Source organism: Elgaria multicarinata, chromosome 4 (assembly GCF_023053635.1).
Source record: "Elgaria multicarinata webbii isolate HBS135686 ecotype San Diego chromosome 4, rElgMul1.1.pri, whole genome shotgun sequence".
Lineage (NCBI taxonomy): Eukaryota > Metazoa > Chordata > Lepidosauria > Squamata > Anguidae > Elgaria > Elgaria multicarinata.
Window position 1 is genome coordinate 69,168,361 of NC_086174.1, and position 24,258 is coordinate 69,192,618.

The following is a 24,258-nucleotide window of genomic DNA, read 5'->3' on the forward strand; positions in this document are numbered from 1 at the left end:
GGGGACCACAGCAGCAAATTTGTACAACTACTACATATCTGATTCTGCTCCTTAGAACCAAGAGTCATCACATTTAAACATTTAACTCTCTGGCTTTTGAGAGTCTAAGAAGAACTCAGCCCAATCCTGTTTCTTAAAAAAGAAATTTAATAATAGTATTTACATCTTCAATACAAAAAAGATACTCCAAAATACATATTCCCCCTCCCACCATTACTATTTAAGACCAATTAAAATTAAATCATTACCTTTGCACTTCATCAAAAGTTTTCCTACTAATAAATTACCAATCTTGCACATGTACCAGATTGCATAAATTATTGTATAAATCCCACAGGTAAATCCTTGCATGTTTCCTTTTTAGTTAAGTATTTTGAATAAAATGCTTTGCCTTTTATGCATTCACTGTTATTCATGTGCTGTGTTAGCTTGGGGCTGCTTTCACTCTAGTGAGTGTAGCCCCAAAGGGTGAAAGCTTGAGAGTCTTTGGAACAGAGGCCTTTCTTATGTGTCCCTGTGACATTTTCAATATATGTTGTTTATTTGGTTCTCTTCCTCTTTGCCCTAAGGCAATATAGTTTTGATCATAAAAACCCAGACAAGACTTGGGACAATGACTGCAGTAGAAAACAGCAACAGGAAACTTTTCTCTATGAAGCTTTTATTGTGTGTTTGTGATTGCTTACTTACTCATGGTAGTTTGTGGGTCCTATAAATGATGTTGTCATGCTCCTGTGCTTTGCAACCATTATTGCGGGTTTTTTTCCTAATGAGGAAAATCAGGTATTATTTAGAAATGGCAGAACGAGAATCTCATGTAATTGTTCAATTCTACCACACCACAGTGCCATCTAGTGACTGTATAATAAAACCTGTAGAAAGGCAGAGAAAGAAACCTGCCAGGGGAAAAGTACGTGTGAAGGAGCCAACCTAATTTTCTCAGTGAAATACAGAGTGCTTGCTTGATTAAGCCCATTTGTTTTAAACTCCTTCCCACAATGTGCAGATGTTTAACAACATAAAAGAGAAGAGGCAGACAATACTAGGCTGTGCAGTGTGATCCTAAACACGTTCACCCAGAAATAAATTCCAATTAGTTCAGTAGGACATCCGTCGTAGTTTCAGACCAACTTCCTTGGTCTGCCCATAGAGACATATGCATAATACAGAATTCTCTCTGTGTTAACATTTTCACTGAAAAGAAATATGGAGGAACCAGCCCTGGTACAGAAAATTAGCAAAGTGCAAACAAGGAATAACTGCAACAGGAATAGTTCTAGTGTACATATAGAAAAGAAATAGTTGCCACTGTATTTACCATACAAGTTGAATCAGAATTCAACAGGAAAAAAGGAGCGTGAAGTACCATAAGTAACTTGCTGAACTTCGTCCTTCCTGTACTAGAGTGTTGAGAACAAAGCAAACACCATTATTATGCTTTTTATAGGAAAAGGCAAGAAAATAATCTCATAATTTTAAATTGGAGCCCATGTCTACACGGGCATTTTGATTTTGCTTGAATGCAAGCAGTTCATTAGGACTAGGAGATTCACGTCCACTGTTGCCATCTTCCCCAAATGTAACCCAATGACTGAAATCTCTTGGACTGGAGAATTTCAAATCTTTTGGATTGTTCATTGGGTTGACTGGCTGTTCCTGAGTCACTGGATGTGGCTGGGTCACAGGCTGATAAGCAGCAAAATCTACACCCAGGTCTAACAGATTGGTGTTTCCCATAACACATTCATTGTCTGAAAGCTGCCGGATGTACAAGGTAGGAGAAACCTGTTGGCCAACAATTAACTCTGAAGCAGTTGGCCTTAAGAGCTTAGAGCTGTTGTCTACTGGGCTGGCCATGACTCTAGTTGCCAGAAAAGGGGATTCACTAGGAGAAAGCAGGAGGGCATCAGAACCCTGTGTTATAGAACAATATTCTGATGGATTGTTATTATTGTTGGAATTGAATGTTAAACCCTTAAGAAATAGTCTGTCACTGCTCTGGAGTACTTGTAGATGGAAATCAGCGGGAGCAGACTTCTTTCTCCTGGGTGGAACTCTTGGAGCATAGGCAGAATTCTGAGAAGGAAAAGGAGAACCTTCCTCTAAAAGGCATAGTGCGGCTGGTTGCCTTTCGCTGCTCTTCCTCCTCTCGAGGATTTTGCCAGGGATCATTGTTCGTGGCTTAGGAACAGGGGCAGCCCTCGTAGGACTAGTAGTGGTTCTGGCTTCAAGGTAAGATTCTGGCAGCGCAAAGGAGAAATGACCCGTAGATGGTTCAAATTGCTCTTCTGGAGACGAGAGCTAAGAAAAAGATCACAAAATTTCAACCAACCAATCTCTCACTAAGAGCAAGAAAATGGTCAAGATAAACACAATCTCACTCTTTTCCCATCCTCCCCACAATTAAGGTTGTTTTAAGACTTCTAAAATAAGGTTGTAGCATGGGCTCTTCGACGCCTGTGATTCTAAACATGCAGAATTCTGTTTGAAAGCAGTTATCAAATTTGGATTCTTTATTTAAAAATCCACTTTATCTTTTTTTAATTTGCAAATTTCTACCTCTTACTTAGAGGATCTTAGGACATCTATTCAAAATGTGCAAAATGTTGTGTGCTCAGGTGAATCCTGAGGTTTGCTAAAATACAGGAAAACTTTTAAAAATCAAATCACAGGGAGGAACACTTTCCAAAACAGTCCAATGCGCACTGCGCATGCTCAGCAGTCAGCGGGAAAAGAGAACTGAGGGAGAGGGCAAAATAGATTGAAGTATCCTAGAGGAAAGCATGGCTGGCTGTGAAACTGTTTAGCACAAAGTGTTCAAAGGGCGAATGATAACAGCAAAGCTTCCCCATTTTTTCTCTCTTCATTCCTGCTGTGAATCTTTCTTGCTTAGGGGGTTGAAGAAAAGGGAAATGGGGGCAATCAGCAGGCAAGAGAGGCTAGAAGAGCATCGATATAACTGCCCCCCTCTCTGCCCCCCCTCTATTTGTCTCTTTCTCTGTTCACCTTTGCTCCACTCTCCTTGCCTGAGAGAAATGGAGGAAGAGAGTTGTAGATATAAAAGGGTATGACAGCTAGTGCGGCGTAGAGCCTGGAGATCCGGGTTCTAGTCCCCACTTGGTCAGGAAGTGCTTTGGGCCAGTCACTTACTCTTAGACTAGCCTACCTCACAGGGTTGCTGAGAGGATAAAATGAAGAGGAGGAGGACCATGTAAGCCACCTTGTGTTCCTTGCAAGAGGAAAGAAGCCAGGATATAAATGCAATCAATATCATCATTGTCTGGATAAGTCATTTCAAAGAGGCTCTTGGTCCAGGCTGGCTGAAGCCCTGAACAGGAGCTCTCCTCTTACAGAAGTGGAGATACACTACAACACTGCTTTTCACATCCCAATTGTTTACTCTGATTACCCCTGAGTACCCACATTTTCCCTCTAGCTTCTCTAGCATCTATTATTAAAACAACAACAAACTTCCCAGGTTTTGCAAACTACTGTTCAAATAGTCCAGCAAACCAAAAAGTTGTGCATAAAATTGGCGTTTTCTTGACAGACTTTTTTTTTGAGTAACTCAGAATATTGCCAAAAGGAAAGTGGAAGGCATTGAGTGAAGAACTTTTGAAAGCAGGTACTGATATGTTTTAATCATTTCTTATATGTGCCACACCTGCTCCCATGGTTGAAACCATTTGCTTAGACGTGAATCTGAAACAGGTGTGTACATTGTAGAGGGAGCCTGATGTGGTTTCAGTGGCATTTCACTGGCTGTGGTTCCCTTGTTTCGACACACAGGCCACACGCAGATGTAATGCTAGCATTTCTTATGGATCATCATTAGGAAATAAGGAATGCTCTACAGGGGATGTCGTTTGATGGCTAAAAACCTACTAACACAGCTCAAGGACCATTGTTACGTTACTGATTTGCAATTTTTGTCCTTATATCTATTGATTGCATATACAACCTCGAGACAGGCCATCTGAAAGTTAACAGCCTGCAGCCATTATTAAGGGATTCTGTTATGCTGGTAAACAGGATATACAGAGATACGTACACTTCCCGGCTTCCCTTCCATCCTTTGCAAGGGTACCGGTTTCTTAGTAGCTGGAACTTTTGGTGGAGGACGCTGAGGTATGAGCACTGGGGCTGGCTGCAGGTTGTGAAGAGGGGCTGGTTTGGGAACACTGGGGAATGTCTCAGGCTTCATGACAGTTTGAGATCTTACTGGAATGGGTGCCAAGGCTTCCTCTGGTGTTACTGAAACACAAACAATAGCAGTGCCTTCATTCTGTACGCCGGATGAATTCAAATCACCATTTCCCAAACTGTTTTATTCTCAACAACATGTTTTTCCACCGTGACTAACCTGACCAAAGACAAGAATTTTACTAAACTCCCTACTAGTAAGCATTGGTCATTTTTGTGGAAACGTGTCTGAACAAAAGCAACCCTAATTTAAAGACTCGCTATATTTCATTATTTAAGTTAAGAGAAGCTGGGGGAAAGGGCCATAAAGGTGCTTTGCTTGCAAAAGGTCCCAGGTTCAATCCCTGTCATCAGGTTGCCCTGGGAAAGGCTCCAGTTTGAAACCCTGGAGAGCGGCCAGCGGCCAGTGTCATAGATAAGGCTGACCCAGCTGGAAGTCCGCGAGCACACAGCCCGTTTGCTCCAGCCTGCTCTTCCCTTCATGTGAACAGGTAAACAAACCAGGTAGCCACCGTTAAGTGTAGCTTCACATCACATCGAAACCTGGAACTATGGTTATATTCTTCCAAACAAGCCAGGATTTGTAGTCCGCTTAAAACCGAGGCTTGAAGTTGTCTTTCAGATCCTGGCTTGGTTGGGAACAATTAACTATAGTCTCAGGGTTGGATGTCATGGGAAGCTATGTTAAATTGCAGTTACCTGGTTTGTTTACCTGTTTGCATGAAGGGGGAAGCGAACAGGTGGATGTGCTAGCACACTGCTCAAGCACATTATATTTTAATAAGCAAGGATTCATGGCTTGCTATGATGGGCAAATGGGACCATAAGTACCTGTTGGTGGCATGGACACATTCCATGCAATGTGGGTGACCTACATGGGAAGCAACTCTTACATGTTACAGTTGCCATTGGGAGCAACCCTCACACTTCAAAGTGGTCTCCCTTCTGGGAGCTGTACTGCATGAATTGGCTCTGAATAGTTGTGCTTCTACTGGTGCACAAATGCTTCAATAGCAGGGAAAATGCACAAATCCAGCCACATTTCCCTCTTCTCTCCACATGCTTGGTACAAACACACAGGAATGCAAAAGAAATAATTTGAGGTTTAACAGATCACTTGAAAAATCATGCATAGTATCAACAGCCTGTAAACCGCAGTTTAAGAATTGCTGTGGTAAGGGGACACTTTTGCAATAATAGCAAATTAAGGCCGAACAGTAACCATTTCAATTATAGGAGCCATTCTCACCTAGCGCATTACTATTTCTATTTTCTAACTTATGTGTCTGTGGTTAAATGAAAGAGCTTGCAAGGAATTTAAAAACATATGTGTTGACTTAATGAGGTCTATTTGAAAACGGAGAAATAAATTCAGCTCAAAACAAAAAAGATTGGTGTTGTTGTTATGCAAACTGAAGGTGTGCGTCCCATGTTCCATTATACAGGAAATGAGCACAGCAGTGATCAAATTTGATGAGGGCTCCCAAAAGAGATGCTTCTTACGTATGCCCTGGTTATGAAAGGATAATATAAAATGTAAGAACAGATATCATCAATGCTTTCAGCACAAAACTGAGTTTGCTTTACCTCCTTTTGCTTGCATCAAGCACCGTATGGCTTCCTCTGCTTCCTCAGGGGTGGTGGTTTTGATCTGCTTGACATTATACGGTTTACTAATCCCAGTCCGTGATTTTGGCTTACATGAATTTAAAAAGAAACGCAAACAAAGGAGAGAGTGAGCCCAGGAGAAAGTCATACACACACACACCACTCTGATGTCAGTTGGCAGTGAATCTGCTATGGGTTTCAGTCAGGATTCTAAAGGACCTACCCAAAGTGCTCCATACCGTGGATAGCTCTTTTAGAGTTCTGACAGGTTCTGGAGCTGATTCATCACCCAACTTACATTGTAGTCACCAGCCTCCACTGCATCACTAGAGTGACTAGTTCTTTTCTAATGGTCATGAATTAATTCAAATTAATTCCTGGCATGGGAAGGAATACCTTCTCTCATACATTTCTTCTTCCCTCTTCCCCCTTTTCCCACCACCATGCCCAAAGATGCCATTGTTGAGGGCCTTCACAGTGGTGGCACCAAGCCTCTGGAACTCTGTGCCCAGGAAAGTTCATACAACCACCTTGCTTCTGTCATTTAGGAAACTAAGCGTTAAGAGGGCTTTTCCCCTCTAGATGATGGTGAACTCAAAGGAGGTTCCTAGCTAAATACTACACTGTGTCAATTTAAAGTCTGTTGCACCATTCTTTCTTCTTTTAATGCTTGGAATACTCACTGCTTGCTGTGGTGCCCCTGGAAGAAGTTTTGCAGTCTGCAGAATGGAGGACAGAGAGTGGCCTGTGGAACAGATGGAGCCATCCGACGTGGATTTTTTTACCGATACTCCAGCTGCAGGAAAGGCAACATGAATACTTTCCCAGCCTTTTGTGCACAGAGTGTGTAAGTAAAAGGTAACAGTGAAAATGCTACAGTCCATTTGCCAACTTTTGATTTCAAAAATCCTGAGAGCTGGATGGGGGCCGGAGAAAGTAACAGGACAGGGGGCAGAGCTTGGTGGACCCCAGCAGGAGCAGAGCTAAAATATAAAACACTCTCTTTGTTCTGTTGGCTGCTGATGGCAAATAGGGTGGACTGAGTCTGCTCGGGGTTCTGATGTAGGGTGAAAGAGCTATGGATGGATGGAGATCAGAAATCAACCCACACAGCTGCCACTGCTGCTGCCACTGCTGCCAAATCACCCGATCGCTCTGCAACAGCTTCCCTCAGCTAAGCAGAACCTGTGGAAGGGAGGTTAGAGCGGAAGCACACATGTGCGCTCCGGAGTCTCTCACAGGGGAAATGGTAAGCTAGGCTTTTGTTCAGCAATCCGGCTCCTTAGCATGCAGGCACGGCTTCCAACCAGTTCAAACAGATCCATGAAGTGATGGCACTGTTGGTGACTTTTGGGCTGTGTTCTTTTCTGGCTAGCTGCTAAATACTGGTGTAATTTTTTTAAAAAACCATTGGGATATTAAATTAGCATCTTTAAAAATAACAACAACAACAACAACACAGGGCATATGAAAAAGTGAGAAATATAAGTATCTCACCAGTTACACATGTAATACCTGTCATATAGGAAAATGAGGGGAAATCCTTTATGATTTAGCTTTAGTAACCCCTAGTTGGATTAAAAAATGGATTATCAGAGGTGGTGAATCTGTGGCCCTACAGATGTTGTTTGACTACAATTCCCATCATATATGACCACTGGCCATGTTGATTGGGGCTGATGGGAGTTACAGTCTGACAACATCTGGAGGGCAACAGGTTACCTACCCTTGGAGCAAATAAAAATAATTCTCAAAAAACAAAACACAACAATGAAGAGTCCTGCAGCACCTTAAAGGCTAACAAATTTGTTACAGACTGAAAAAATTGTTAGACTTGAAGATGTCACAACACTCTTTGTTTTTTTCTGCAGTAGACTAACATGACTACGCCTCTGGAAATTGTTACTCCAAAGGTTCTCCGATCTCTTTCCATATATGCATAATTCACTAAATGTCACTGGGCAGTATCTTTCCACTTAGAGTTAACCATCTTTATCAGTTCTAGGATTAAAAAAAGAATCAGTTGTTAAATCTAAAAGGTGAGCCAAATATCAAAGATAGTTTATACCCCAATCCCATGCATCTTTACTTAGAAATACATTCCACATGGCATGTGAGGGCTTGTTGTTGTTGACATCAGAGTAAAACTTCAAAGATTTTAGCATCCCAATCCTATGTAAATGCTATTGGGGATACGTCTCATTGGCTTCAGCAGAATATATTTCTAGCACTGTGTGTATATTGTGATTCCACTGGAATGCAGAAAAAATGAAGAACATAGTATAGGATATGGAATTAGGCTTTCCAAGAATCAGAACTTTCATTTTTCACAGCAAGTTTCTACACCTTATGACTGTGAAGAAAGTGGATCGTGCCTGCTGAAATCTTAGGTGTCAGAAAGGCTTTTGAGCAAAAAATAAAAACTCCCACCTGGAGGAGGAGGTCGCTGGGGTGGGTGAGGCTGCCGAGGTTTACCAGGGACAGAAAGAGACCTGCTTGGGGAACGGTGGCAGAACTCCCCACTTCCTTCAAGCTCTTGTTTTAATTCAGCCAGGTCAGTGTCATCTAGGGAACATGTCAGAAATAATTTATAAATGGAAAACAGAACCATATGAAGAGAAAGCTCAGATACTGAAATTAGATCCCATGAAAGAAGAGAAGCTAAGAAATGAATAAACAAGTCACAGACACTTCCTTGCCTCATAAGAAAATTTCCCAAGCATTTAGTGACCCCCTTTCAGCCACTCCCTTCTGTCAAGCAGCAACGTATTAAGCTGAATCAACCGCCTGAGCCCTTGGTCCCTGTCATTCCTAATGGAGGAACATCTAGTTACAGGGGAAGTCCAGTCAGCAAATCAAGTGGCTTGTTTCCCTTTGCACTGTGAAATTCACAAGCTTGCTGTAATATGGAGTTTAGGGCCATATGGCTCACTCTGAAGGCACAATGACACAGAGCTTTCTTTCGGAAATGGATTTGGTGCTTATTAAATGCATATCCAGCTCCCACAAAGCTTACATGCAATGGCGCATAAATGCTCCTGGCCTATCCCAGCCAGTCTACAGTGCAAACTGGGGCACTATGATGGAGGCAGAGATGGACACTCTTAGTGACTCCTGCCCAGCCTTTCTCAACCTGGTGCCCTCCAGAAGTTTTGGACTATAGCTCCCAACATTCCTAATCATTGGCTGTGCTGGCCAGGGCTGCTGGGAGTTGAAGTCCAAGACATCTGAAGGACAGGCTGGGGAATGCTGCTTTGGCAGGTGGCAAGCAGTCATGTGAAGTCTGACGCCAAACAATGAGTTCAGCAGAGATTAAGATCCTAAGAAGAGCTGTGCTGAATCAGACCCAGGTCCATCTAGTCCAGCATTCTGTTCACACAGAGGCTGACTAGCTACCCACAGGAAACCCATAAGCAGGATATGAGTGCAACAGCACCCTCCATTCCATGTTCCCCAGCAACTGTTGTACTCCCTCTGATACTGGAGGTAACATAAAGCTATCAGGGCTAATAGCCATTGATAGACTCATTCTCTATGAGTTCATCCAATCCCCATATCTTCCAGATTTCAATACCTGATCGCAACGAAATTTGTTTCCATGCACAAGTATTTTTGTGGTGTGTCCCACTGGTCAGTTCAGTCCCTCAGTTAGTCAGTCACATTTTATTGCTTATAGCCAATGGCTATTCCAATATAAATCACCAAGAGGAAGCTAAAAGTTGTTTTAAATGTTAACTGTTTTTATGTTTTTAAATTTTGTATATTGGTTTTTAATGTTCAGTCTTTTAATCTTTGTAAACTGCCCAGAGAGCTTTGGGTATGGGGTGGTATATAAATGTAATAAATAATAATAATATTCGGAAAGACAAATAATCAAATTTAAAATGGAAAAATTCCCTTAATCTAGCCTTCCCCATCTAGAGGACCCCAGATTGGAGAACGCTAGTTTCTTTTTACTGGAGGGCACATGAGTGCTCCATACCAAGCCATTGGCCATGCTGGTTGGGAATTATGGGAGGAACACTACATGGTAATGGGTTCGCAGCCTGGGCCTGCGCCCCAGGAATTCCGAGTACCATCTCACCCCTTATGCTTGGGTCCAAGATCTAAAGCCCATTCAAGTTTGTTTGTTGGCTGACTTTGAACAAGCACTCAACTGAAACTATGGCCATGGCTAGACAAGGGGGGTAGTAGGGCGACGATCTTGTGATTTTTCTGATCACAAGATCATCACCCTGGTCTACACACGGCATGCAACATTGCGGCCGCCATTTTGTTTTTTGTTTTTAAAGGGAAATGAGTGCTGCAGCGCTCAAACACAAGGTAAGTTTTTTTTAAAAAACCTTGCCCTCCCCCCACACTTGAGGAGCCGTGACAACCCGCAACGCTCACCCACACTTTCAGGGGTCTTGAGATCATCCCAAGACCATGGATAAAGCGGGATTAAAGGGTAGGGTGAAATCTCGGGCCAAGGGAGGTCTCCTCCCTCCCTGCTCCCGGTGTCCCCTGTGCATCATGTGGATATAGGCCTGGTCTAGCCATGGCCTATGGTTACACAAATGAATTTTCATCCAGACAAAACTTGCTTTACTTATTAATATAAAATAGGGAAAAAGGAAAGGAACCTCTCCTGCAACCACTGAGTCATTACTGACTCTTGGAGGGACGCCAGCTTTCGCTGACGTTTTCTTGGCAGGCCTTATAGCGGGGTGGTTTGCCGTTGCCTTCCCCGGCCGTGATTCCCTTTCCCCCAGCTTAACTGGGTACTCATTTACTGACCTTGGGAGGATGGAAGGCTGAGTCGACCCGAGCCGGCTGCCTGAAACCAGCTTCTGCTGGGATCGAACTCAGGCCATGGGGAGAGTTTCAGCTGCAGAAACAGACACATATTTCTATGCACATGAAAGTTGGACCTCCAATATTTGATGGTCCATCAAATATTCAGGACCATCTAGCAAATCTTCCATTGCTAGTAGCACTTCTGTTACAAGAGGTAACTGAGGCAACAGGGGACGGCTGTTGCAGAAAAGGCGTGGTGTTTGTGGCTGAGCCCTGAGAGTGTTTGTCTGCCCCACCCATCTCCACAGGTACTAAAGCCTCCTGTGTGCTGGGAGACTAAGGGGAGGGCCATTGCAGAAAAGGTGTGGAATTCCGAGTACCCTCTCACCCCTTATGCGTGGGTCCAGGATCTAAAGCCCATTCAAGTTTGTTTGCTGGTTGGCTTTGAACAAGCACTCAACTGAAACTATGGTTACACAAATGAATTTTCATCCAGACAAAGCATGCTTTACTTATTAATATAAAATAAGCCAATGATAAATTAATGACAGACAGACATTTCCATGCACATGAAAGTTGGACCTCCCCCACAACCAATATGCCCTTCATATAGAAAGATATGTCTCAAAAGCCTGTTTGGAATGGGCCTTCTAATTACCTGGTCCACCATCCTTATAAAGAAGTTACCAAGGTTACCTTTATGTAGATGCAGCTTTCTTCCAGCAAGGTGAGATTTGTTTGCATGTACCATGGGTGCCCTTATCAAATATTCAGGACCATCTAGCAAATCTTCCATTGCTAATGGCATTTCTGTTGCAAGAGGTAACTGAGGCAACATGTCATCCAAATAGTCATCTTCATCATCTAGGATATCACCTAAATCAGAAGATAAAAATAAAGGAAATATTGATGGATAAAGGGGAGATGGGGCATATGTTCTCTGTTCATTTCCTTATTATTATAATTTCTGCGAAAAAGAAAGGGGAATGTTTAGAAGAGATGTAAGGAGGCATTGTTCCATAGAGAGCTTGGCTAAAGAATTTAGCTAGCTACTCAGATTAGGACCCAAAGAGCAGCATGAGAAGTTTTTGCACATGCATCAGTGCTTCTGCACACCCTCTCCTGAATGCAGCCCCAGCAAGCTGCTCAACAAGTTCCTTCCAAAACACTTTCTAATGCAACAGGAAGAGCTTCAGCTAGAAAAAGCAACAATAGAGAAACCCCAATTCTTGTGTCAACATCTTCTTTGGGACATGGCTGCCTTTGGCAACAAATCCCCCTATAAGAAGTACAATGCAGGTGAAGTACTTTTGATCTGAACATATTTGAAAGAATTTAAGGTCAGTCTGAAGAATAGCAAGTAAGGCTGCAATCCTATACGCAGTTACCTGTGTACACCCCATGACATTCAGTGTCATCCTATACTCACCCCCACAGTTTGTGCCTGAGTGGGTAAGTATATAGGATTACACTATAACCCAGTTCACAGACAACGAGCACCCATGGTTTGTTAACCATGGTTTGTTTATAATGATGCGGGAGGGAAGGAGAGAGCATGCTAGCTCCCAAAAGACTGCTTTCACTGAGTTAAACATGACATCTGAACCTAGAATTGTTAGGGAGAAGCAACCCAGACTTGGAACCCAAGAACAAACCATGGGTTGCAAGTCCCAACTTCGGGTTCAGATGGAGTGTCCTTGAGTTGTTTCACTCAGCGGGAGCAATTGGTCGGTTGGGAGCCAGCATGCTCACTTCAAACCAGGCCACAATGGGTTGCAGGTCTCATCAAGGTCCCATGGCTTACTTTTCTGATTTCAGATACCAAACAAGAATAAACACAGAGACAGTCCCTGTCCAGAAACTGACCACACACAGCATCATCTACAGTTTATTTCACACACCTTCTGATTCATAATCTAAACATGAGAAATCAAAATTTTCCTCCAGTAGGCAGGAGTTTGCTGTGGGTGACATCGGGGCAATACTGTCTCGTTTCCTAGCAATTTCCTCCTGGAGGCCCTTCAGCCAGTCTTTGGTTTTAGGCCAAATCTTCACAGTCTTGCCTTTAATCTGCATCACACACAAAAAGAATGAATTATTTTTCATTTGGTTAATCAAATTTCTATGTGTAAATGAGATCCAGGCATCAGCACAATATAACGTGACATTCTGTTCAGCAAATGGAAGACAAAAGCCTTCAACTATATATTATAAAGAGCATAACTGAACCTCTTGATGGATTTGTTTTGCAATTAAAAGTTATTAGATTTTTTCAGATATACATCATGATGACATAAAAAGCAGACATCAATTAACTTGTACATTCAAACCAGTATCCTCTTTCTGACACCAGGCAAGTCCAGATGTTTGGTAGTACTATTATAAAAGATTAATATAATATTCAATTCCCTCCTGATATTTCCTAAACACTAGTCATTCATTGTTATTTATTACGGTCACAGACCAGCAAAATCAACACCACAACATACAAAGGATAGATAAAAAGTGACATAAAAACAAAATACAGCTTGGTGAGTTGCTTCTCTCAGAAGGATTGCAATGTTATTTTTCTAATTTGCACTGAGGTAATGAGAAACTTAGAGACCCTTTCAGCAATATGGGAGGACACATCCCTTAAACAGATTAATACCAACGTTGTGGGGCTATATCCAGAAAAGGCTGTTAATAAAGGAAAGATTAACTTTTTTCCTGCATTCCTCATACATGTTACAATGCAAAATTACATGTTCAACAGATTCTATTGCTCCAGAACCACAGGGACATATCCGTTCATTAACAGGGATCTTACTAAATCGTCCTTCTAGTAATGCTGATGGCAACACATTAAAGCGAGCAAGGGTAAATGCTCTCCTATACTTGGGAATGGTTAAAGTATACAGATATGAAGCTGCAGTGAGCCCATAGTAATTAAAATTATTGTAGAGCAGCGGAGAGCAAGATTTGTTAGCAACAGTTCTTAAATGCTGTAGATCTAGATCTATTAGTCTTTGAACAACAAGAGATTGGGCCTTATTTCCTAAACACTAGCTGTTTGAGGGTCAGGAAAACCCCAAGCAATTAAGACAGTTCTCTATGAAATCTTATACTATTTGTTCTTTGTCTACTCAGTGATGTTTTTTACTGTCCTGACTTACAATGGAAGGAGGACATGCAGGTTCACCTTAGGCCAGGACAAAAAAACAATTCCTTTTTAAACAAAATTTACACCTTTTAGGATGTACTAAGTTCTCTCAACTGTTCTATTATGAAGGGCAAACAGAAGTCAGATTTTCCAGTTCACATGATCTGAACCACTCCTAAAACTATACCTTCAGCCATATCTTCTTTCAATACTTCTCTTTTCTCAGCTGAACAAGCCAAATGGTTTTAATGTTCCCTTGTACAGAAAACACTTTACACACTTGATAATTTTTGTTACCCTTTTGTTACCCTTTGTTACATGGAGTAGCTTCAGATGTGCATCATATGAGTGAATATAGGAAAGGCAAGTGAATCCTGCTTCCTGCATTTGCAGCCTCTCTCTCTGTTTCTTTTCCAGGCCTACAATATCTTACTTAAGAACTGTATCCAAGGGTCCAACTACACATGACCCTAATGCATATTTTAATCCTGTGATTAGGATTCTCCTTCTCCCTCTTTTTTAAAAAAATTAAAAGCAGCTACAGAGAGAGTGACCCTGATCAAGACCACAGCACAACAGGAAGAGGTTTAACCATTATCCTTTGCCATTTTCCCACTGAAAAGTCTCAACCCCAAAGCTGCTAACAGCAGTACTTAGAGTCACATATAGTTTGACCCCAAAACTATGCACAATATTGGAGGAATAAATGCATCATTTATTCAAAGGCACTATGTTATTTTTCTCTCCCTTTCATAATGTTATTCAACATTCAGCTTGTCTTTTGGATGGCTGAAACATGTAAGGGCTAGTTGCAGTGACATCCAGGTGGGGAACCAGGTCCAATTGTATAAATATAATATCAGCTAGTACCAAATTTGGATTACTTTGTACTTTCAAATGCAAATTTCATATACTTTTATGTGGTCCATTCCCCAAGAACTATGGAATCCTTCTGCAGCTTCCTGATTAGACTTAATTATCCTGTTAGCCAAATCTAAACTGAACTCTGCAAATGTTCATGCCTCTTTCTCAGTCATTAATATGTTAAAACCAATAGGACTTAAATCTGATTCTTCAGTAAAGTAGTTCTCTCTCTCGCTTTCTAAGATAATTTATCATTTATAGTTGCCCTGCATCTCCTGCCAATTAGCCAGTACATAAGAGTGTTCACTTATGCTATGAGAACATAATTTTTATAATAGTGTTCCATGGAGTAATGTAATATGCTTTTCAAAGTCCAAGTACATAGTACTGTCTCAATCCATCCTTACATGCACTACTACTGTTCTCAAAATTGAGGATCCCTGAAGTTTATTAGGCAAAAAGGCACGCTATAGAATCCACATAATATAGGGGGGGGGGGAAATAGACGGTTGTAGCAACCGTGTCCTGTGACACGGTAAAAACAAATGAATTTACCATGGAATGAGCACCTGATGAAGTAGGCGCTTATCTACAAAAGCTCAGGACACAGTCAATGACCACTCTTTAAGGCATGGTTGGAGTCATCTTGTTTCAATTGCAGTCATGTCTACCAGCTTACTGTTTCTCTGGCGCTCATTTTAGCAGCTGACATTTAAAAATTGGTCAACCCAAAATTACAAGCTAGTGATTGGGGAAATGTCATCTCCATATTAGAAATGATGTCTGTAATAATGTCTTGGCTTTCAGTGAAATCAAAGAGAATAGTGGATGTGAACTTTCTCTGAAAATCCAGCTATTAGGGTAGATGCTACCTATGAACTCAGTTAGCTAAAATAGTCCAGTGGATATGCATGTGTGTGTGTGTGTGTGTATATATATATATATTACCTTGATACCATCTACATCAAGAACATGAAGAGCTGATCTGCTCTCTGCAAATGTAACCAGCATCTGACCTCCATTGATCCTGACAAGAGTAGAGAGAGAAAAAAAGAGGTGGGGTAAATCAACTGTACATATTCCTATTACTTTCTGCATTTAGCCTTGTGGATAGCATAATTCCCTCAAACATTTTCAGGACAGATGGTACTAAGTTTCTCATCATGCCCATTCAGATTGAATGATTCTGTATCTGTGCCTGACCAAACAGCTGATGCACTGAGATAATCTTAGAGTTTCAATCACACCCTATTTTCTCACTTTAAAAAGGGTGGATTCAGGTGTTACACAGAAGAGAGGAAGCATGAATGGCTTGGATGTCTGCTTTTAATGCTTCATAGGCAACATCTGGATTGGAAATTTTTGTATCTTAATAAAAGTATAAGAAGAGCCATGCTGGATGGATCAGACGAAAAGCCTACCTAGTCCTACTTCCTCTTCCCTAAAGTGACCAACCATATGTCTCTGGGAAGCTCAGAAGCAGAAAAATAGCCCTCTCCAGCAAACTGGGATTCAGAGACATGCTGCCTCTGACCTTGAACCTCCTCCATTGTGAGATGTGTACGTAATGTGTGGATATAACTTTACATTTCACCGCTGGTTAGATACTCAAGTTACCACTCTGGACACTACAAAGGAAGAACAAGAAGGAGGAGGAAGCACAGGTCACTTCCTGTTCTCTTTTGCCTTTGCCTGTGTAATATTCAAAGCTACCCTCAGGTTTTTCCTTCCCACTTTGTGTAAGAAAAGAACTAATCTTGTAACACCTTTAAAAAGCAGCACTATTCTTGCACAACTTTTAAAAGATGACAGCTAATCGAAATGCATTTCTCTCTCTCTCTCTCTGACATTAGTACTCTCCCTGTCTTTCCAGGTCATGTGCACCTAGTATCCTAATGTGGTTCCTGAACCTGAAATTTAGTGTAAGGGGTCCTGGGTATCAAGGAGGAGCTTAGTGGAGTAGGGCTCAGTATGTCTGGTGTGGAGTTGGAATGCCAACATACTGAAGAACACTTAATAGAGCTTATAGATAATACAGTTTATTTCCTTTTTAACTCACTGTAGTGATTGATATTATGATACATTCAATGTCCTGATTTGCACGTAACAACAACCCATGTGTTGTTTAGCCTTGGGTTGTCAGGGCTGGGAGAGAAGGAATGAGCACGCTGACTCTCACACACTCAAGACTTCTGTTTTGAATTGGCTTTAATCAACAACAAAATAATGCCTAATTCCTGGATGGTTTGATGTGACAACTCATCAACTCTGGGTTGATGAGGGACAAACAACCCAGCCTTTTAACCCAACCCATGGGTATTTTTTGACTTAAACTCTTGGTTGTTTAACCCTAAATGAACCAGACTGCTGGGAATGAGGGGTGGGGGAGGGCAAGCTGCCACCATGCACCATTTCTAGGGATGGGGGAGGACCTCGTCTGCCTCAATACCTTGCTCTGACGGGCGCTTTTTCAGAGCCAGGCATTGGTGGGGAGGTAGCACAGGCAATCTCCAGGATAACCTCCCCATCAATGCCTCACTCTGAAAAGGGGCCTCTCAGAACAAGGTATTTGGCTGGGCAGGTTCTATGGCGAGCCATACCGGGTGCTCTTTCTGTGGCTGGTGCAGCTCTGTAGAGCCTCTGTTTGCTTATGCGTTACTCAGAATGAGGCATAGGCGGGAAGTGGCAACTGTGGCGGCAGCAGCTGCTCTAGAGAACCATAAAACTGCTTTCCTTCTGCAGCATTTGCCACAACAGGAGAGTGGCCAGCGGGGCTGTCTGGAGTGCTTGCCCATCTTATTCCTCACTTTGAGAGGCATCGGGACTCCCAGTAGCAGAAGGGCAGAATTTGCTGCCCTTACTGGCCCATCGCCTGAGGCGGAGGATTGACTCTGCTTCATGGGAGACGTGGCCTTGATTATTTCAGAGCATGCCACTAAAAGCTCTTTGTTTGAGGCAGCTGCGAACACAATGTTCTGGCCCAGCCTCACTGGAATTAGGGTTAAGTCCACTGGACATCAATAATTCAGAAGTATACCCAGAATACATGTGCATTTTTAAACTGACAAGGAATGCTTTACTTTGCCTACGGTACCACTTCAGGGCAATCTGTCAAGCTTGTCTGGCCAAATCTCTGGGGAAAACCTCTATCTCTCATGGGCCACTATATCAGACAAACATACAAGAAAGCTGATCAACCATTTCCTAAGCATGGTCACTCAGAATATAAGGCATCGAATAGTAGGGCACTGGAATACCTTCCAATAATTATTATTAGACTATTTTCACATTGAAATGCTTTCAGCAATTAGCACTGTCTAAACTTAATTCCCCTTCAATCCTGTAACATTCATCACATTTTTACTGGGTTGGATCCTAACTTTTTTTACTCTGTGAGCAGAAGGATCTTCACAGAAGGAGAGTTGCACTCACGGAAGAGCACCTTATGCTCATAGAACTCCCCTTCCGTGAATGGAAGCTCTTTCTGCTCATGGAGTATAAAGTTCAGCTCTGAGCCGTTATGTGTTCTTTTTACTGAGAATAAGCTTTTACCTGACAAGCACAACGATGCCATAAGTCTCAAAGATTTGCATTAGCTCAGTACGCAAGTCCTCAGGAAATTCATCTTTCTCTTCAGGGGATGGTGCCAGCAAAGTCACAACTACTGTGGCATCCAGAGGGCCCTGGAAGGATGACACTTCCTGGAAAACACTCTCCCGAGCAGCCACATCAACTTCTTGGACTTCCACTTCCACAATAGCTAAAACAGGTCTATTCAGAGAGAGAAGGGAGGGAGGGGGGAGAAAAGGCAATACTGTTTACAGGGGAGATATAGAAGGAGAGTGAGAGAGAAAATGTTGACATGTTCTTAAAAATCAGTTGCACAATACAAGCTATTTGAAATCACTCAGGCCTGTTTAACATAAACAGTTTTGTGGCTTGGTTTTGCAAAGCACCTGGCAAGGTAACTTGTGCAACGTATTAAATATTTTTTTAATAACAAAACAATTTCTATCAGCATAATCCAATATTTCTAGAAATATTTAGCCAACCGGGGAAAAGACGATGAAAAATTAGTTGCAGTAGACTGATGGTTTAGAGCAGGGGGTGGGCAAGACGTGGCCCCTATCCTCCAGTATGCCCTCCTCCCCCGCCAAAATTTGGCAGTGCAGTAGTGGCAAAAAATAAAAATAAAAAATATCCACATTTTCAAACTAAATTTGTCATTCTGTAGCCTCTGTAGCAGTTTTCTGCAAAATTGGATGGCAAACTGCTGGGTTGTTGTTGTTGTTGCTGTACCAGGAATGTGGGATGCATGGGGGGGGGGGAGGTTTTCCAGGGGGATGGAAAGTGGGTGATGCTCCAGTTGGGGTGAAGCTACCTGTGATCACTTGCTTGGAGCTCAGCTCTTCCATAATACATCAAGGCACCAGGAGACCAAATGGGTCTGGCTTTGGTTTCTGCACTGAAATCAGTGTCAAGAAGATTGAAATCTCCAGCTTTGTAAAAGAAAACAGAATTCAGATTCAGAATTTAAAATAATTAAAGCAAACTTTAAAGAAAAAGTTGGTTCCTCAGTCACTTTGTTTGCATGGTAGCTTAGAACTTGGGTAGAACCAAATAGTCAGGAAGGGCATTAAAATATTAAGATCATTATAATACATGAGCAGTTGAGGCAATAAAATGCAATGCAATGATGATACATAGTAAGAACTGTTTTATGTCTATATATGGGATGACTCAAGATAAAAAAAAATATATGGCAGTTTTGGGTTCCGTTTCACACAGATGGCAATGGACACAAAAGGGCACTCCCAATATGTCATTTAAGGCAACAGATGAAAAAACATTCCTTTTGCAGATTATTCATCAGGATTAATGGGGGCAGGAGGTGCCAAATTAGTGCCTATTTAATTAGATGAGTAAATGAGTTAAACAAGCTGTAACACCCCCACCCCTCAATTGTTTTGCTGGCTCATTTAACAAAATAGTCTATGCACAGACCTGGATTAGCATTACATGCAAACCAGGGCAATGTCTGTTAGACTATGATTTGCAGACAAAGGAGAGCATCCAACGGTGCGCTTATGCCTCTGCCGATTCTTTTCCACCCCACCAATTCCCTTCCACAAGCAGTGAGTCCCACTGACTGCGTTACACAAGCGAGACCCACCACTTACGCGAGGGAGATTTAGCACTTCCTAGGGGACAACCCAAAAAAGCGGATATGCTCGTTTCTGAAAGGATGCCGTTTGGCAGAGCTCCCTTATGAGAGCTCCACCAATCGGCCTCCTTTCAGAAACAAGTGTTTCAACTCATTTCGGGTTGCCCAGAAGCACTAAATTGATGTTGTGCAAGTGATGGGGTCTGTTTGAACAATGGAATTGGCGGAGGCATAAATGATCCGTTGGATTCTGCCCAAAGCTCTCAGCAAGCACATACTGCCCTATTCACTTGCATGTGAAGGTAACTCTACACATGCAATAATGTGTGCACAAAGGCATCACAAACACTGAAGTTATTCCCAATACTACTTGCTCTCAAAAGCAGGGCTAATGACTGAAAGGGGACTTGAGACAGAACAAAACATGATACTCAACACAAGGCTATTGTGGGAAATGGCAGCTCAGGATTGAGCTCTCCCTTCTCCTCCCATAACGTTTAGACAAACTTAGCCATGTCATTTCTCTGTATTTCTTCATTCTGACCAATGGCAGCCAATAATATAGCAGGGTGGGGAGGGGAGAGCACAACATGATGACCTGAAATGGGTACGTCCGCCTAGACATTATGCAAAGAGGGATGTGAATCAATACAAGGGTTTTGCTTTCAGAGATAGCCCCTGTGTGAAGGATCAGGCCTATAATCTCTGGTCACAAAAGTTGGAACTATGGCATCTATCTATAATTCATTAAATAGATTTCCTCATTTTATCGTACAAATAATAACCAATCTAACTTTTTAAAAAACATGTAAAGAGTAAGAAAGGACCTACCTGTTTTATCAATAGGAAGTTTCTTCCTCCACCAAAGAACTCTGTCAGTCCAGGCTGGAGTTCTACATTTATCACTTGTATCATAAGCCTCTGAGCCCACGTCGTATTTATATGTTGGGCCAAAATTAATAGTTCCTTCGTGAAAATCCTTAAAAATCTGTGAAAGAAATCATGGATCATCTAAAATGTGACTTACCATGTCACTATGAATCTATGACTATGTAGATCCAAGTGCAGGAACTAGCCTGATCTAGAAAGGCCACACCGCATGCACTCAAGGTTGCATTTTTGGCCAACTACTATTGCTTGCATCTGGACTTCAGCAATTCACTTTGACAAACAGACAAAACACGTTTCAAATTATCTCACGTTTAAAATGGTGTGTGTGTGTGTGTGTGTGTGTGTGTGTGTGTGTGTGTGTGTTTGCTGTTTGGCTGTTAAGAATACACATTTGTTTTAAAAAATATCCAAGTTTCTGATTTCATTATTATTTTACAAAGATTTCTTTCAAAATTTAGATAATCTACCTGAGTTTTCTTTCAGAAGAAAGTCAGGATAAACAGTTAAATAAACAAACATTCAGTAAAAGCAAATAGTTGTCTTTTACTGTCCTACCTTCCTTCCATCACAAAAGCCAAGGACATAATGGGTTGGATCCAACAGTGTGGTGTAGTGGTTAAAGTGTTGGACTGGGACTTGGGAGATCAGGGTTCTAGTCCCCACTCAGCCATGGAAACCTACTGGGTGACTTTGGGCCAGTCACAGACACTCAGCCCAACCTATCTCACAGGGTTGTTGTTATGAAGATAAAATGGAGAAGTGGAGGATTATCTATGCCGCCCTGGGTTCCTTGCAGGAAAAAAGACAGGATACAAATGTAATAAATTAATAAACAAACATAATTCCTCTATCCGCAGAAGGATACCGCTGGTGGAATTGAACAACCATGTCTTCTCCTCCTCTCTTGCAGCCCCCCAAGTACTCTCCAAATCTCCTCCATAGGGTCTCCCAATCCTCAGGGGGAGATTTGAAGGGTGCATGAAGGGCTGGAAGGGGATGAGGAGAAGACACAGAAGTCCCGTTCCACCAGCAGTATCCTTCCACGAGTGGAGGAATGATGGTGGATCCAATTAAATGTGCTCCTATATAGTCTCCAATCCAGCAACAGACCAGATGCAGAGCAGCTTAGCTTTTGCAAGATGGCTGCATTATGTGCCTTCAAACCCACGCCCTGGGTCTTTAGCTCAACTAAGTGACGAACTTTGAGATAAATGTCTGTTTACAGTAAATGGTCTCTTAAACAGCACCGATCCCCTTACTTTTCCACTGGATTTCTGCTGCTGCAGTTGATCAAATTCCAGGAGTGTCCTCCAGTCTTGTCTTTTGAGAAAATAGAACACTTCTTCATAGGTCAAGTCAATGCGATAGTTGAAGTCACCACACCAGAACACATAGTCATGGGAAAACATACTTCTTCCCTGTTTAGGAGAGATGGGTCTATGTTTTAAGCACATATTAAACAAGAGCATTCTTTATCTCCAAGTGCTGTGATAGAAATGTCTTCATCAAACCAAAGTACAGCCCATTTATATAAAGACTAGAAAAATGGGCACTAAATTTCTTGGTACCACTATCTAGCTTGAGATTTGAGGTTCAATTCCAATATAGGCCAACATCTAATACTGTAACAACAGAGGTCAAATTATCTGATACTCTGGCTGAATCATGGTTATCTAACTTACCTCAAGTGCAGACACAATGATAAAGATCACATGTTTTTAGATGAAAAAAATGTATGTGTACCAAAGTAAAGGCTCAGGATTAAAAAAAGTAAAAACGTGCCCCCCTTTAAAACTTTCGCCTTACAACTGTAACACAGATCTACTCAAAATCTCAAGCATCACATTTTTGTTTTAAGTCCACTGCCATATTTTAGTTTAATTTAAATATTTTTGTTATTAGAACAAACAATAAAAATTAAAGTGGTACTAATGAATGTATACAAGTGCTATACTTCAGAACAGGTTCCATAAGGAAGCCAAATGTTAACAGTTACAGCATCACTAGAGGGCACTGTTAATATAGATATATGATAGGTACAAGCAGAGTTTACAAATGTACAGGATATAAGCTACTTAACAGACTACTGGTAAAGGCGATTAGAAGAACTGTTTTGCAGAAATTAATAAAAATACGTTTAAGCCTTCAAAATCAGCAAGAACTGAATTTCTAACACCCAAACAGAAAAAAGGAACGTGCTATAGCCCTGAAACCTCGAAACAACAGGGAACTGACTATCATTAAATGCTACAGCTTACCAGAACATCAGGATAATCAAACACATTCTTTGGACTGGTTCTCAGTTTCCTCAACTTACTGTTTGCAGAGGCCAAGAAGAAAAAGCATATATGGAAATCTAAGGAAGCACCGCCTTACTAATACAACTATAGACCCCTGTCCAAACTAACCCTAAATATCCTTAAGTCAGCCTCCCCGTGATGCCCTCCAAATAGGTTGGACCACAACTCCCATCAGGCCAAGCTAGCATGGCCAATGCTTAGGGATGGTGGGGGCACATCTGAAGGACACCAAGTTTGGAAAAGCTGCCTGAGATTGAGGTACAAGTTCTATAAACAGTTATTTTGAGTTAGTAAGTTTTTATGCCATGACCTGTGTGATAATGAGGACGGAAAGCCAAATCTTATTTGGCTTCCAAACATTACCATGTAGCCTCTTAGAATAAGGGTCCTGCTTTTTGCTCTTACTCAGATTTGACGTTTTTACATCAACACATTGCTAATGTGACCCCAGATTTGCTAGGATCGCACCAAGAAGAGGCACCTTTCTGAAAGAAAGGCAGCGTAGAAGCTGCAAGTTGGGGAAAGAAATAGTTGCAAACAGAACAAGATACATACCACGTGTTTTCTGTCATTTGCTCTGGATGCTCCTTGTGCTTGGAACTCCCTGTCTCTTCATGGCTTTTCTTTTGTAATACTTTTTAAAAAACTAACTTGAACTTAATGGTTTCTAGAACCTCTTGAGCCAGTTTTTTGCATATCCCTTTGATTCCACCCTTCCACATGCCAAACTTTTCCTATTGTGTCTGTCAATTTTATACTGAAAGCTAAACTACTGTACTGCACTTTGTAGATTTAGGTGCTTTAGAAATAAATAAGCAAACAAACAAATAAACAAATTAATGGGTGGTAACAACTGAAAAGAAGCCACTGTGAACAGGCAGCGCATAGCACATGAAAAGGATAAGCATGTGGGAAGGGGATGAAACCTTTCTCACACACACTGATTCCTCCTTTTGCCCTGGAAATTTTCCTGGGTGAACATTCAGTATTGCCCTAAATAAACCACTTTGCAGACCTTACCAAAGGAAAACTCAATTTCTGGGTGATCTCTTTATAGTCTTCATTCCGTTCTTTCACCTGAGACTGACCGGCTGTCAAGTGACTGCATATAAAGCATAAGCTGGTGCTATGAAACTGGAAACGGATGGCAACAGCTCCTTTATTTCCAGCTTTCCCTCCCATTCCAGTCTTCACTGTGTCCACTGCTACATCCCTGGGCAGAAGGAGGGAATAGCCAAAGCCAAAAATAAATCTCTGCTAGGAAACTGAAAAGAAAATGCACGGTCTTATTTAGAAAAATGGATTAG

General features: G+C 41.7%; 1 protein-coding gene across 1 annotated transcript in view; it reads right to left on the minus strand.

Annotated features, from left to right (window-relative positions):
• Positions 1-171: 171 nt before the first annotated feature.
• SYNJ2 (synaptojanin 2) overlaps positions 172-24,258 on the minus strand; it is a 66,012-nt gene continuing 41,925 nt past the window's right edge. The window contains exons 15-27 of the mRNA XM_063124499.1: positions 23,972-24,164; positions 21,911-22,069; positions 20,592-20,748; positions 18,978-19,095; positions 18,149-18,367; positions 15,545-15,623; positions 12,492-12,660; positions 11,287-11,466; positions 8,242-8,376; positions 6,495-6,607; positions 5,791-5,899; positions 4,052-4,254; positions 172-2,301 (exon numbers count right to left, since the gene is read on the minus strand). Of these exons, the coding sequence (XP_062980569.1) occupies positions 1,468-2,301; positions 4,052-4,254; positions 5,791-5,899; positions 6,495-6,607; positions 8,242-8,376; positions 11,287-11,466; positions 12,492-12,660; positions 15,545-15,623; positions 18,149-18,367; positions 18,978-19,095; positions 20,592-20,748; positions 21,911-22,069; positions 23,972-24,164 (2,668 nt within the window). The 3' untranslated portion in view covers positions 172-1,467. The remainder of the gene's footprint in view (positions 2,302-4,051; positions 4,255-5,790; positions 5,900-6,494; positions 6,608-8,241; positions 8,377-11,286; positions 11,467-12,491; positions 12,661-15,544; positions 15,624-18,148; positions 18,368-18,977; positions 19,096-20,591; positions 20,749-21,910; positions 22,070-23,971; positions 24,165-24,258) is intronic.